This window comes from Phaseolus vulgaris, chromosome 3, assembly GCF_051622355.1.
Source record: "Phaseolus vulgaris cultivar YP4 chromosome 3, ASM5162235v1, whole genome shotgun sequence".
Classification (NCBI taxonomy): Eukaryota; Viridiplantae; Streptophyta; class Magnoliopsida; order Fabales; family Fabaceae; genus Phaseolus; species Phaseolus vulgaris.
The window spans coordinates 5,632,779-5,646,497 of NC_143500.1; the positions used below are offsets into that span (position 1 = coordinate 5,632,779).

Below are 13,719 nucleotides of genomic sequence, written 5' to 3' on the forward strand. Positions count from 1 at the left end.
TGAGTTTCACTATTGTTGATGTTAAACAATTGATATCGTTAACCGATTAAAAATCATGATAAATATAAATATGAAAATTACTATTAATGTCAACTAACCTATATGTGTCAATTTATAATTATGTAATAATGTTAAAAAATACAATGGGAATATATGTAAAATATTTTCTATTTAGATGCTTTGCACTTTAAAGGGGTATACATTAGATACTACCTATTATTTATTATTTAATTATTATTTTCATTTGTGATTTTCATATATCATTTAATCATGGTTGTTATTATTATTTTTATTTATTTAAAAAAAAAAATAAAGTCACTTATTTTTACTAATGTGTTTTCACTGTTTCCCTTTCTCCATCTTAATATTTTCTTTATATTTTTAATATTTAAATATATAAATTTTCTAATATTTATTGAAAAAATTAATTATTGTTCTTACAAAGTCAAATTCCTCTACAGAGTGCTTCTTCCCCTCTGTTGGTCTTTGGGCTTCTCGGCTTCACCTTTAGTTCTCCGGTTCTTATCAGTGATGGGAGTACCTAGAAAGATATTCCGATGCTCAATATGGTTGATTGATCATTCATTTGTCTCTTGGGTGCCTATCTATTTATACATTCTAGTTGGACCTTTGCCGGTATGAGCTCGCATGTAGGGTCTAGAAGGGGCCCAATTGCGCATTAATTATGTTTTGCACATGATTTGACATATTATTGGTTAATGACGTTTTAGGGTCCCTTGTGGATTTTGTAAGACATACCAAAAGGGTTACCAGCAGACTCTCGACTATTCGGCAATTCGGTAGTACAATAATAATAATTTGTTAATGAAGTAAAACAAAATACAATGTTAGTCTGCCTAATGGAACTCAATTTGTTGTTTGAGAACTAGATGTAGTTTGTTGCAACAAATGAACCAATATAAATTAATGTGTGCATTTTTGTCTTTCCTAATATCTCTACATTACATGTAATTATTGTCTATACTAAATTAGGAAGGGTGGTTATTATGAAAACCCATATTTGAAAATTCTAGTTTATTCAATCATTACAATTAAGATTTTAACTTGCATATAGCATGATCCATCAAACGCAAAAGTTATAATCAATAAGAAAACTAACTTAGACAAGTGACTTAGTAGAGTAGTGATTGCATTTGATGCGATGCATAAGACGAAAACGTTACAATCTAGAAGTTTTTATAAATTAAACTATCGTCCGAGCACAAGTAATTAGACGATATTTGTGAAATATTTTTGAACTTGATGAAAACACAATTCAATCATCCCTTGTGTTTTCCCCTATTTTCAAAAAATTGTTAAATTTTTTATTTACTACACAATAACTCGTTTGAGTAGTACTAAGTTGTTTGTTAAAACTACAAGAAAGAAATGTTTTAATAAAAGTTATTTAGTGAAGATTAATATAACCTTAGGAATTGATTTAATTAATAGAGGTTTTTTCTAAAATCTCTACAAAATAAAGAAGGTTTTTTTTAACCTTCGTATATTTTCGAAGGTTTATTTTAAAACCTCCGTAAAATAATAGAGATTTTTTTAAATTTCGTTAATTTTAAAAAATTTATTTTAAAACCTCAACAAAATAACGAAGATTTTTTTAACCTTCATTATTTTTCAAAGATTTATTTTAAAACTTTTGCAAAATATAAGTTGTGACATGTAAACTTTTTTTTAAATATTTTTAATCTTAAATATTTATTTAATCAAAATTAATTAATTATTATTTATTTTATATAAATATTTTTATTAAAAATTCACAAAAGAACTATTTTTTTTAATATTTTGAAAAGTTTATTTTGAAACCTCATAAAATCACTTCACATTTTTTAACTTTCCCGCTTTCTCTTCCTCTAGCCTAATCCATTGTAGAAACCTATTCTTGCTTCTCCTCCTCCACCTAAAAGCTGCTTCTTCACCTCCATTACGGACCTCTTCTGTTGCTTCTTCACGAAGGTAATTGGTTTCTTCTTCCTCTTCTCAGTACATTTTTTTACTATTTAGTGAGAGAAACACACGCTGACGTTCTCACTCTCACACGGTCCTATATACGCTCCTCCACCATCTTTCGCTCAGAAGAACGCAACACCATCGATTTTGCTCTCATGCAAGGGGCAATTGATTGAATTCAGTGACGAGAATAGTGCAATCGAGGATATTCAAAGGTGAATCGTATTCCGAGAAGTTGATTTTTCAAGGTAATTTCCTTGTTCATCTCTACAAATCTTGTCTCCGCCGATTATCTTTTGCTCTGCAATTTGTGCTTTTGGTGCTATGCAACTGGAGCACTTATTTTTTCATAAAATCAACTTGTTTGGTGCGAAATGATGGAGTTTGTTTGGAGAGCAATTTCCATCTGTTTTTGTTTATTTTTTTTAGGAATCAATCCATTGCGTTTCTCAGCTACTTTGTTCGTGGAGCGATCTTGGAAAAGAGTAATCAGCGATGTTGACCGACGAATGGCAGTTGCGAATTCCGGCGACCTAAATCAGTTTTTCGTAAGTGATTTCCTTCCATTCTCATTTTCGATTTGAGCAAGCATTGGTTCTTTATTGCTATTCGTGCGCCTCTGTTCTTCCTTTTTCTTTACGCGTACATGAAATCCTACGTTTGGAGAACGGTGATAATCGTAGCAGTGGGAATTGTGAACGGCTTCGGTACGGTGTGGAAAACATTGTGAACGGCGGTTTCCGGCGAACTACATCGGTTCTGTTGTGCGATTTTCGACGAAACTGGTAAACGGAGAAGCTGACCGGAAAGTAGAAATCGTTTGAAGTCAATGATTGAACTAGGTTTCCAGTTGTGGAACCACAGTAAGGCTTCGCATGCGTGGCCTCGTCTTCAATTGTGAAAGTTGCCGGAAGTGGATTCTAAAGTGGAATTGGAAGTTTGAACATTGAGAAGTTGATTTCTCGGGCGAACAACAGTTTCGATGGAGGTAAAAAACACAGTAAGATTTCCATCATTCACCTGACATCAATTGTTTTTTAGAAATATCAGTGACCCCAATTTTGTTGATTGCAGGTCCATTTCATCAACCACTGAGGCATGAGAATTATCTAGTCTTGCTCACAAGTTACTAGTATTCATGAGCACCTCAAGAACCAACTGGTTCTTTGCCAATATATAGGTGGTACAAAAGTTAATTAATTTATATATATATATATATATATATATATATATATATATATATAAAAGCCTGAATTCAAGAGTCTTCATATAGCCTTGGACTAATAATTTAAAGGGTTTTGAATTGATGTGCTATTTGAGAGTTTCAGTAAGTATATATAAGGATAAAATTTATCATTTCTATTTAAATTGCAAAAAAAATTACATTAAGAAACTATATATTTTGGAAGTACTCATGCAAGAAGTAAATTTTGGAATTCTTCCAAGTTAAAGGAGTACCTAGTTGCACCAAACGTTTCCTATCTCCTTTCCACCAATTTTTGGCTTCATCCTTGAGCATGAAGGTAGCACATGAAACCTTATTGTCCTTTGTACATGGGACTACCTTAAAAGATGTCTTCTATATGTTGGAGTCAAGCTTCAAGTGTTGTAGAATGATACTCTTTAGTGAATTTGGGCAGTGAGTTCTTCCTAAACTTTGAGAATCCAATACTAGTAGCCCATGATTGATTCCCCTAGTTAGATGGGTAAATAAATTGGAAAAAATGTTTATTTGAGCAATTCTGTTAGATAAAAAAAAACGTATTTGGGAAAAAAATTCAATGTAATTCCATTCATATCTTATTTAATACAAAATTTGAACTAAACTAATTAATCAAGAAACGAAAATACAAAATTCATCAAAAATTCAATTTTAATTGTATTTAAAATGATTTTAAAATATTTCTTTTTTTTAATTGATTTAATTTTAAATATTTTTTTTAGTTTTCAATTATAATTAAATATTCAACTTAAAACCTGATATAGTTTTTAAATGTCAGTTAAATAACTTTTCTTATTACATTAAAATTAAAAATTAAAAATTTCAGATTTTTTAATTAGAGAATACTAAAGTATATCGACCAAATTATTATCTTATAATTTCAATGATGTCTAATACTGTTTTGTAAGGTTCAAATAATCTTTTTGATGTTATTATACGTTTCAAAGTCTAAAAAATTGGATTTTAAAGAGTGTTAATTTTATGTTATCATTATATATATTATAAACCGTATTCACAATTAATTTGAAAAAAAACTAACTTATTTTTATTTTGTGACAAAAGTCCAAACAGCACAGCAAGAAGCATTTCATTTTAAACCATTCTCCACACAACCAAACACGACCCAACTATCCTCCATGATTCCCCTCAAAAACACTCATCCAGTTTCGCCCTTCATCTTCTTCTCTCATTCCAAAACCAAGCCACTTCGCTTCTCTCTCCAGCCCCTTTCCCCTTCTCTTCTCTCTCTCAAATCCCCATCTTCTCTTTCTTCCAATCTTATCTGGGTTTCAAAAGCTGGAGTTTCAGTTTGTAGAACCGAACACCATGAAGAAGAAGAAAAGAACAAGGGGGTTTCGCTGGAACTTCACGACTTATCGCCAAATGGAGAAGTGTATCAGAAAACGCTGCAATTAGTTGAATGTTCCATGTTTGCTGCACTAACCGGTCTGGTCTATTTCCTGAGCAATTCTCTTGCCATTGAGGTTTGTTAATGTGGATAACAAATGAAACTTTGTTTATTTGTGGAATTTTCTTGAGAAAAGAGAGTAATGGGTCTGTGTTATTTTTGTTGGTTTTTCCCTCGCCCCAGAAAAATAGATAAAAACCCATTGCTGAATTTTATTTGTCAGACCTCAATGGAGCAATGGGTCTTTTTATTTATTTTTCTGCGGCAGGGTTTAAATTTGGTTAATGTTAACAGAAACTCTTATGGTATCTTTATGCTGGTAGAAAAGTTTCAATTCATGTTTTGGATGCTTATTGATTTTTTTCGCTCACTGTTTCATTTTTGTTTCTGTTTGCAGAACTACTTCAGCTGTTTCTTCTCATTGCCAATAGTTATATCGTCAATGAGATGGGGTGTTGATGCTGGAAGGAAAACTCTGGTTAGACTTGCTAGTTCCATAATTCTTTAAGAGTTTTATTTATAATTTGTGTAAAATATTTTTTGTACTGACATCCAATCGGGGATTACCTTGTCACATCATGTTATGAATAGAATTGCATGATGAAGTGATAAAATCTTAGTGGATGTCTGTAAAATATTCTAAACAGACAGTGTGTATAAATATATATACACATATATATTTTGATGCATAAGACAGTGTATATCTTGGTATGTAGATTAAAATAAAATTTTGAAGTATTCTTGAATTGTTATTCTCATTGAATTATCAGCTTTTTAATGTTGCATTCGATTTTTGTTGTAGGTGGCAACAACTATACTTTTGTTTGTCTTGTCTGGTCCAGTAAAAGCTCTAACGTATCTGGTGAGCTTCTTTTTATTTTATGAACTTACTGAACTAGGTAATAATAGGACTGTGGACTATGCTTTTGTGTTTTCATTGCTGTTTCTTAGTGTTTTGTTTGCAAAAGAATGGAAGTGTTGTAGTCGTGAGCCAAAAGGGTCATTTTATTAGAAATGAGTATTTTTATATTTTAGGACTAGAAAAGTTGTTTACAAATTAGTTGTACATTTCTTATCAAATATGTATTCTTATAACCTTGGTATTAACTTCTGTATGTACTACCAACATAAAGTGTATTCAAAGGTGAACCTCTCACCTGTGTTATATTTTCTCCCTCTAGAGATGGATGGTAATATTAAATTGTTTACTTGAGCTTCAACTTAACAACATGCCAACTTATTGATTATGAATTAAAAACCTTTATACCACAGTCCATTTTTTTAACTGCAGGCATTGTTATTGAGAAATTTAATCTTTTTTCAGTTTTGGACCACAAAGATTTGCCTTCCTTCATTTTTTTTTCACAAATATTTCATGCTAGTTTATCTATTGGTTACAAACTGTACTGAAACTGAACAAAAATGACATGATTTCTGAATAATGTTTTTGTGCAGCTTAAGCATGGTATTGTCGGTTTCACAATGGGTACTTTGTGGAGGTAAATTGTGCACATATTTTATGTTTTTCTAAACTTTGTAAGAATTTCATGATAGTTAATTTTTTTAGTTAAGTTGAATTGGCTTTACCTCACTTTTACACGAAATTCTCATAAAATAATTTTGTAGCATTGTGATTAGTCTTTCAAAGTAGACACGACTAACATATGAAGTTGTTTTTAGGCTTAAGTACCTTTTTTTTCCTATTATTTAATTATTTTGTCAATTTGCTCCTCAATTAATAGGAAAGTTAAGCCTGTTCTTGGTTGTAATAAAGGAGCTATGCCCTTTAACTACTTAGGGGCTCCCAATTTTGTTGGAGCTCTTAAGACTAAATTCCTTCAGCCTCTTGGGGATAAGATCAGAATCAAACTCGCTTTATGGAAAGATAAAACTCTTAGTACAATGGGCAGAGTGCAATTGGTTAATTCTATTATTTATGCTTTTTTGTCTTATAACTTTCAAGTGTATAAATGGCCATCTAATTTGCTTTGGCGAGTTGATAAAGGGATCAAAAAATTTATCTGGACTGGGGACATTAACAAGCAAGGTCTTGTTATTGTCAAATGGGCTAAAGTTTGCAGTCTCAGATCTGATGGTGGTTTACAAGTTTCTAAGTGTATAAATGGCCATCTAATTTGCTTTGGCGAGTTGATAAAGGGATCAAAAAATTTATCTGGACTGGGGACATTAACAAGCAAGGTCTTGTTATTGTCAAATGGGCTAAAGTTTGCAGTCTCAGATCTGATGGTGGTTTACAAGTTTCTAATTTCTAGGTGGAGAATAAAACCTATCTTCTTAAACATGCCTTGGATTTTGCTTACAATGATAGGCCTTGGTCTTCTTTGATGAAAGCTAGATTTCTTAAAACCAAATATCAGAAAAATTCCTCCTATCGTTCTTCTTCTATCTGGCTAGGTATAAATGATTGGTATGGCACTATTTTGCAACACACTTTTTGGACTATTTGTATAGGTGAACACAAATATTTGGAATGATCGTTGGTGTTCTGAATGATGTATTTCTATGCTTGTGGGGGGTTCCTTATGTGAAAAGAATTAATCTTAGTGCCAGTGTTGCTCAAGGCTGGAATAGAAATAACTCTTCTTGGGATCTTTCTTCGGCTCTTTGTAACTTGCTTGGTTTACAAAACTTACCTAACATTGTTTTGATGGATTCTGATGATATTCCTAATTGGGTTTTAGAGGATTTTTGGACAACTCACACAAAAGGTTGCTAGGAATTTTTTCTGTCAATAATTCTCATGTGCTTGGGGTAATCTTAGGTCTAATTCTGTTCACCATGCTAAAATCTTAGTCTGGTGGAAGGTGCTTCAGAACAGATTACCTGTTGATAAGGAGGTGCTGTTTCTCACCTCTTTTTGTAGTATTCTTCTGCTATGCAAATATGGAATTGTTTTCAGCAGGTTTTTTTTGACTTAAATTATCTTTCTATAAATAGTTTAGTTGTTTTTTCGTAAGGCTACAGGGAGTGCTTTGGTCAAGGCTTATTGAACTTGCTATATTAATTATTCTATCTGGTTGATATGGAGGATGAGAAATCATGCTTGTTTCACTATTAAAAATTTTGTTGACATAGGATCAACATTCACATTGCCATACAAACTATTAAAGATTTTGTTAGGCTCACTGGTAATGCTTAAGAAAGATAAGCACAACGACATTACTGACTTTTCTATTTTAAAGTTTCTTGATATCAGCATAAGGCCTAAAAAGGGATCTTCTCCCATACCTATTATTTAGAGTTTTCCAACAGTTGGTTGGGTGAAAGTCAAAACTGATGGTGCTACTAAAGGGTGTCCTGATCCTTCGACTTGTGTTGCCTTAGAGGGAGCATAGGGGAATACATTGGTAGCTTCTCCTCTTACCTTAGGGTGTAGAAATCTTTATATGTTGAGGTTATGGGAGCTATTCTTGCTGTTGTGCTCTCTTGGAATTCTGGTTATAGGAAGATTTGGTTCAAATGTGATTCTACTTTGCTTTGAGTCTTTACTTCTTTTCAAGTTGTTCCTTGGTCCTTGAGAGGGAGATGGAGACGATGTATGAAGATTTTGTCAGGGCATGGAGTTTAAAGTTTCTCATATCTTCTGGGAAGGGAATCATTGTGGTGATAAGTTGGCTTCCCTTAGCATTGCTAATAAGTTAGATTTTAGCTGGTATAATATTCTGCCTTATTGCATTAGTTTTTGACTTTTTTCATAATAAGTTTCAATTCCCTATGCTTTGCTTAAAATAATTTGTAGGAGTTTGTTTTGTTTTTCCTTTACGTAGGTTTGGTTTAGCAGGTTGACTCTCATGTATGTTCTTCACTCATCTATCTCTATGCGTCTATTCATGAAATGTTTATCTTCTTCCGCTTGAACTTAACAAATGTGTTTAGCCTTTCATATGAATGCAAAACGGAAGAATTACAATGAAGAAAATAAGAAAACTAAGGAAACTATTATGTGTTGTTTTTAAAAACGTGTTCTGCTATGAAGACTCCACAATTTCTTCTTAAAATTTACATCTTTTTATAGATTTCTTTGCTTCGAAGATCTCGAAATAATATTTCAGTTAAGATATTGTTCACAATTTCTTAGTTTCTAATTTCCCAAAATCCTTGGGTTTTTTGTAGTTTTATTGCAAACTTTTTTCTTCGCATTTTTTCAAAAGATTTGCTTCCAATTCTGTTTGACATTGTAAACTTTATTACCTAATTCTTCTTTTCAGATAATGTACATGATAACTTTTTATCTTTTATATATACATTTAAATAATAAACAAATATTCAAGGCCCATCACAAGACTGAATGTTTTCTTACAAGGACGACTAGTATAAGTTGTTAACCCTTTCTTTTGTTGAAATAAGCTAAATAGTGCTGTATCTGTTTTGCTTTCTTTTTATATCTTGTCAGGTTGGGAGCCAGTTGGAATCTGTCAATTTTCTTGAGCACAATTGTAATGTTTGTTACCTTTTGCCTCGTACATCTTACACTTATTTGAGGGATTGTTTAGCTGGTTCTTTTACTCTTTTGTTAATAAAATCTTGGTAATGTGTGCAGGTACGTGCCCTGGGTGCCGTTGGCTTTGTCTTGATATCCTCTTTCTTAATAAGGGAAAACATACTAGCTTTGGTAATCAATTCTAGAATTATCTCCTAATCATTTTATCTTATAAAATAACTGCCACTTGTTTTTCTCTTCTTATTTTGGGGGAAATGTGGCTTGTAGATCACCATTAACATCCATGCTTCTCTCACATTTGTTCTCGCTGCATCTGGTGTTAATTCTATACCTTCAATGAACGTGATATATACTCTATTTGGCACTTTGGTATGTCCTTATATACTTTATTTGGCACTTTGGTATGTCCCTTCTCTATTGAGTCTGTTCTTGGGTCATTAAAATACTGACGTGTTTCTTTCTTTCAGGTTTTGATCAACAGTGGATGTTTCATGTTCTTGCTCCACCTGTTGTATTCTGTTTTCCTTACTAGAATAGGGATGAAGTCTTCACTAAGGTTGCCAAGATGGCTGGAGAAAGCCATCTGATGCCATATGTGCTCTAAGGTGCTGCATAATTTACAATTAAAACGTTATTTGTTGTCACTTTTGGGGTTTGAGAAGGGATGGATTGGTGCGGTTGTATATTATTTATAATGGCATAGCCATTCAACATACTATAGAGATAAATGATAGGATCTGAATCCAGATTGTAGACCAAAATAATCTTTATTTATGGAAAATAGTGTTACACTCCCAAGTATTCAAGATTCAAGAGACTTAGTGCCCTCCCAAAGTTCTCAAATCCAAAGACAACTCTCCCTCTCAATCCCTCTGATTTGTAGGCAACTTCCAAGTAGCTATGAGCCTCAACTTCAATCTCTTGACTAACTACAACTCTCCTAACTATCATAAAATGATGAATACTGTTAGTAAAGTTGTTAGGCTTGATTTTGTTCACTCTAATGGTTTATGCAAATTTACGTATCACCATCTTTCCAACAATTCGATATTTTAGTTATAGATTTAGACTCTGCTTGGGGTGAATAAAAATTTGTTCATTAAGATTTTAATCCGATGTAGTATCCCAAAAATGCAAATAAATAAAATGATTAGATTATGTGTTGAAAAAAGCCATGATGTCTATTGGTATATATTTCAGTTATATTTGATCTATCTACAATCTATTGTACAATGTAGGGTTGGTTTGGTAGATTGGTGCATTGTTGATTGCTCCTTATATATATATATATATCGTCGATTGGCAAAATATTATCATGATATGCATATATTTTACAATATGCTTGAATCATTTTTTATTGAGTTGGTGGAGGACATTTATAGGATACTTAATTTATGTCTCTGATTAAATCTGTAAAGTTGAACTTGTAATTCCAATTGATCGATTTCGTATGAGGCAGCATGTTGTCTTATTTATTTATATTCAAAGACATTGTTATAAGTGTATAGCTTATTTGCAAGCTAAATCTAAGATCAAACCTCATGCTCACTATACTCCCCTCCTAATAGCTAGTGTCCCTTGAGAAGATATTAGTATGAATTTCATTTTAGGACTTCCTAGAACATCTAAGGATATTATTATAATTTTGTGGTTGTGGATCGATTTAGTAAAATGACTCAATTTATTCCTTGTCACAAAGTAGATAAAGCTAGTTACATTGCTAAATTATTCTTTAAAGAAATTGTAAGTCAATTTTGGAAAACTTTATGGTCTAAGCTTGAAACTAAACTTTTGTTTTCTACCCCATGTCATCGTCAAACTAATGGACATATTGGGGTAGTAAACAAGTCTCTCTCCACATTATTGTGGACACTATTGAAAGACAGCCAAAGACTTGGGATAAATGTTTTCTTCATTAGGTATAATTTGCTTATAATAGAACTACTAATATTTCTCCCTTTGAGGTTGTATATGGATTTAATCCTCTCATATATGGATTTAATCCTCTCATGCTTTTGACTTGTTACCTTTTCGGCAATTGCTTCCTGCACTATATCACTGCATCCAATTACAGGGGAAAAACCGAAAATATTTTTAAAAAAATGGGATGCATATAAAATTACATTCTGGATCCTCTTTTCCGGAACACAATAATCTCTTCTGGAAAAATTTCTCTGGAATGTATTATTTTCAGTTCTGAATTTTTTTATCTAGAATGGGATTTTGATTTTTTTTCTGGATTTTTATATCCAAAACACAAAAATCTCTTCTGGATTTATTTTTACAGAATGCATTATTTTCAATTTTGAATTTTCATTTCTAAAATAAATGGTATTTTTGGAATTTTTGAAATTATGTTGGGTGCAGGGAGCATTTGCCTACCTTTTCTGCCTCTTTGATCCATAAAGAGTGGGTTTTTAAAGTGAAATTTGTTAAGAAGTTTCATGAGAAGGCTAAAAATCATATTGAGAAATAAACTAAAAAATACATAGAAAACAACAATTAAAATTTTAAAAAATATCTAAAATTTACATTGCCATTACATAGTCCGACGCAAATTTTGAACATTTTTTTCTCCTTACCTACTAAATCCATCCACATCGAAAAGCTTATGATTTCACATAAATACACACTTTTCAATTCGAATACTCTGTCTAATATAAATTTACATTTTTTTCATCCCTATGAGATTCTTCCCTAATATAAATAGTCATAAAAACATAAAAAAATTTCTTTCGTATTGGTCAATGTCAATATGTTATCACATAAATAAATCCAATGCAATAAACACTTTCTTATCACTTATTGTAACAAAAAAATTAAATAAATCCAAGAATTATACATGCAACTGGTGTATTTTTATTTTTCATTATCCTATTTTACTTCCTTTAAGTACAGCAACTTCAATTTCCAACTAAGTTTGAGAACCAACCACATTTGCATGTAAACTATTACATACACTGTGTCATGCATTGCATGGTTCTTATTCTCTCTTCTATCTGCTTTCTATTCTCCTTCGTTTTCAACTTCTGCTTCCATTTCTTGAACTTCAAGGATCTCAACTCTTCTGTTCATCTTCTTCTTTATCTTTATTGCAACATCAGCTGGTTCAAATCTTCCAAACACACACACCCTACGCTGCTGCTTCTCTATCAAATGGTTCTCTATCACTTCAATATGAATAACAAAGTGGTTGTTAAATTTTTTTCACATTTTTTAATAACAAGACATTAATATCTGTGCATTACCAATATAAAATTATGATAGATTGTATTTTTAAAATGATTATTGTAAAAAAATAGTGGTGATACTTCAAATTTTTGGTATAAATATGTTTTATCCCTTCGACTAAAAGACTATCTTTAATTCTTTAAATTTTAAAATTATAGGATTCCTGAGAAGTTTAAAATTAACAAAAATAAGTAAATTATGAAGTGGTAACTTAAAATGCAACCATCATTTAATATGTGTCTACATGTTTACTCTTAAGTATGAATTATAATTGGTGTTAGATTTTGTTAATATATATTTAATCTCATTGCATTTTTTAAATTTTCGATATTGTAATTAATGGCTATTATTTATTTTATCTTCTAAATGCATCTCCTTACTTTAGAGGGACAATTTTTTAAAATTTTTTTTTAGGAATAATATATATTTTTTAAAATTTAAAAGATAAAACAAGATTATTATGAAGATTAAAAATAATTGAGCCTTGAAGTAAAACTCTTTACACTTGCTGAATCAATATGTTATTTATCATTAATAATTAATAATAATAACTCACAACATTCTTTTAAGTCATTTACCTTTCATCCGTAGAATGATTCTCCTTAATTTTCTGCAACAAGAATTGCAGTCAACGTTGATTCTCATGATCATGCAACAATACTGCATTTTTATGAACAGAACCAACATTAAGAAAACCAAGAAAAACACTTGACCTAATTAACAAAAACTTTTGAAAATGAAGAATCTTTTGTGGGGAAAAACAAAAAAAACTTGCCTTTTCCGACATGGGGTGGGAATTGATGGAACCCACGATTGATTTTTACTTTGGATAAGCCAAAAGGCAAATAGAAAAGGAGTTTGTTGGGTGCTAAAGAATATGAAATGTGAAATATGATGATGATGGTGGTGTTGGATGAACTTATATTCATATTCATATTCATATTTGTTGTGTATTTGTCTTGGAATCTGATTCCAGTTGGAGTTGGAGTAGCTATATAAGGTAGTTGTTTGTCTTATAAGTGCTTTTATCCTTCACTTTACCTTTACACTTAATTCATTTGAAAACAACATGGCAAGGAGAAGCATCTCTTCATGCACATGCTTTGCATACCCTAAGCCAATGCTAATAAAAGCATCTCTTTATTTGTTTCCTAAGTTAATTCATAAGCCCCATTAAAGCAACACCTCATAAACTATATATACTTTTTGTTGCCTTCTTGGAACAACTTATACAAAGAGATTATATTAATTCATTTTAGAAGAATAAAAACCCTCAAAATAGTATGATCTTAAATTCTTTTATGGATTTTTGTCTAATCTTGTGAGTAGAAACCTGAAGTATGAAGTATGAGTTTAGTTGAAATGTCAAATTTTAAAATTAATAAATAGTTTATAAACATTCTATTTTTATTAATCCCCTAAAAAGTTCTT

The 13,719-nt window shown here is 31.3% G+C and overlaps 2 protein-coding genes across 5 annotated transcripts; one reads left to right on the forward strand and one right to left on the reverse strand.

Moving 5' to 3' along the window:
• Window positions 1–1,843: 1,843 nt before the first annotated feature.
• On the forward strand, window positions 1,844–9,870 carry LOC137806307 (uncharacterized). Of its 4 annotated transcripts, none has more exons than XM_068606343.2 (12): window positions 1,844–1,971; window positions 2,092–2,213; window positions 2,395–2,953; window positions 3,040–3,145; window positions 4,250–4,671; window positions 4,993–5,073; window positions 5,398–5,457; window positions 6,051–6,094; window positions 9,010–9,052; window positions 9,157–9,228; window positions 9,325–9,458; window positions 9,525–9,870. In XM_068606343.2, exons 5-12 carry the CDS (start codon window positions 4,324–4,326, stop codon window positions 9,529–9,531), a joined length of 789 nt encoding a protein of 262 aa, XP_068462444.1. In that variant the 5' UTR covers window positions 1,844–1,971; window positions 2,092–2,213; window positions 2,395–2,953; window positions 3,040–3,145; window positions 4,250–4,323; the 3' UTR covers window positions 9,532–9,870. The 4 variants fall into 4 exon arrangements, 3 of the variants coding, with proteins under 3 accessions (XP_068462444.1, XP_068462440.1, XP_068462442.1); XM_068606339.2 differs by having other exon boundaries at window positions 9,325–9,426; XR_016519662.1 differs by lacking the exon at window positions 9,010–9,052 and having other exon boundaries at window positions 9,325–9,426.
• A 2,065-nt stretch (window positions 9,871–11,935) lies between these two features.
• Window positions 11,936–13,216, reverse strand: LOC137806308 (heavy metal-associated isoprenylated plant protein 19). The gene is made up of 3 exons (XM_068606344.2): window positions 13,064–13,216; window positions 12,867–12,948; window positions 11,936–12,227 (listed from the first exon to the last, which is right to left on the reverse strand). Exons 1-3 carry the CDS (start codon window positions 13,073–13,075, stop codon window positions 12,064–12,066), a joined length of 258 nt encoding a protein of 85 aa, XP_068462445.1. The 5' UTR covers window positions 13,076–13,216; the 3' UTR covers window positions 11,936–12,063.
• Between the last annotated feature and the right edge of the window lie 503 nt (window positions 13,217–13,719).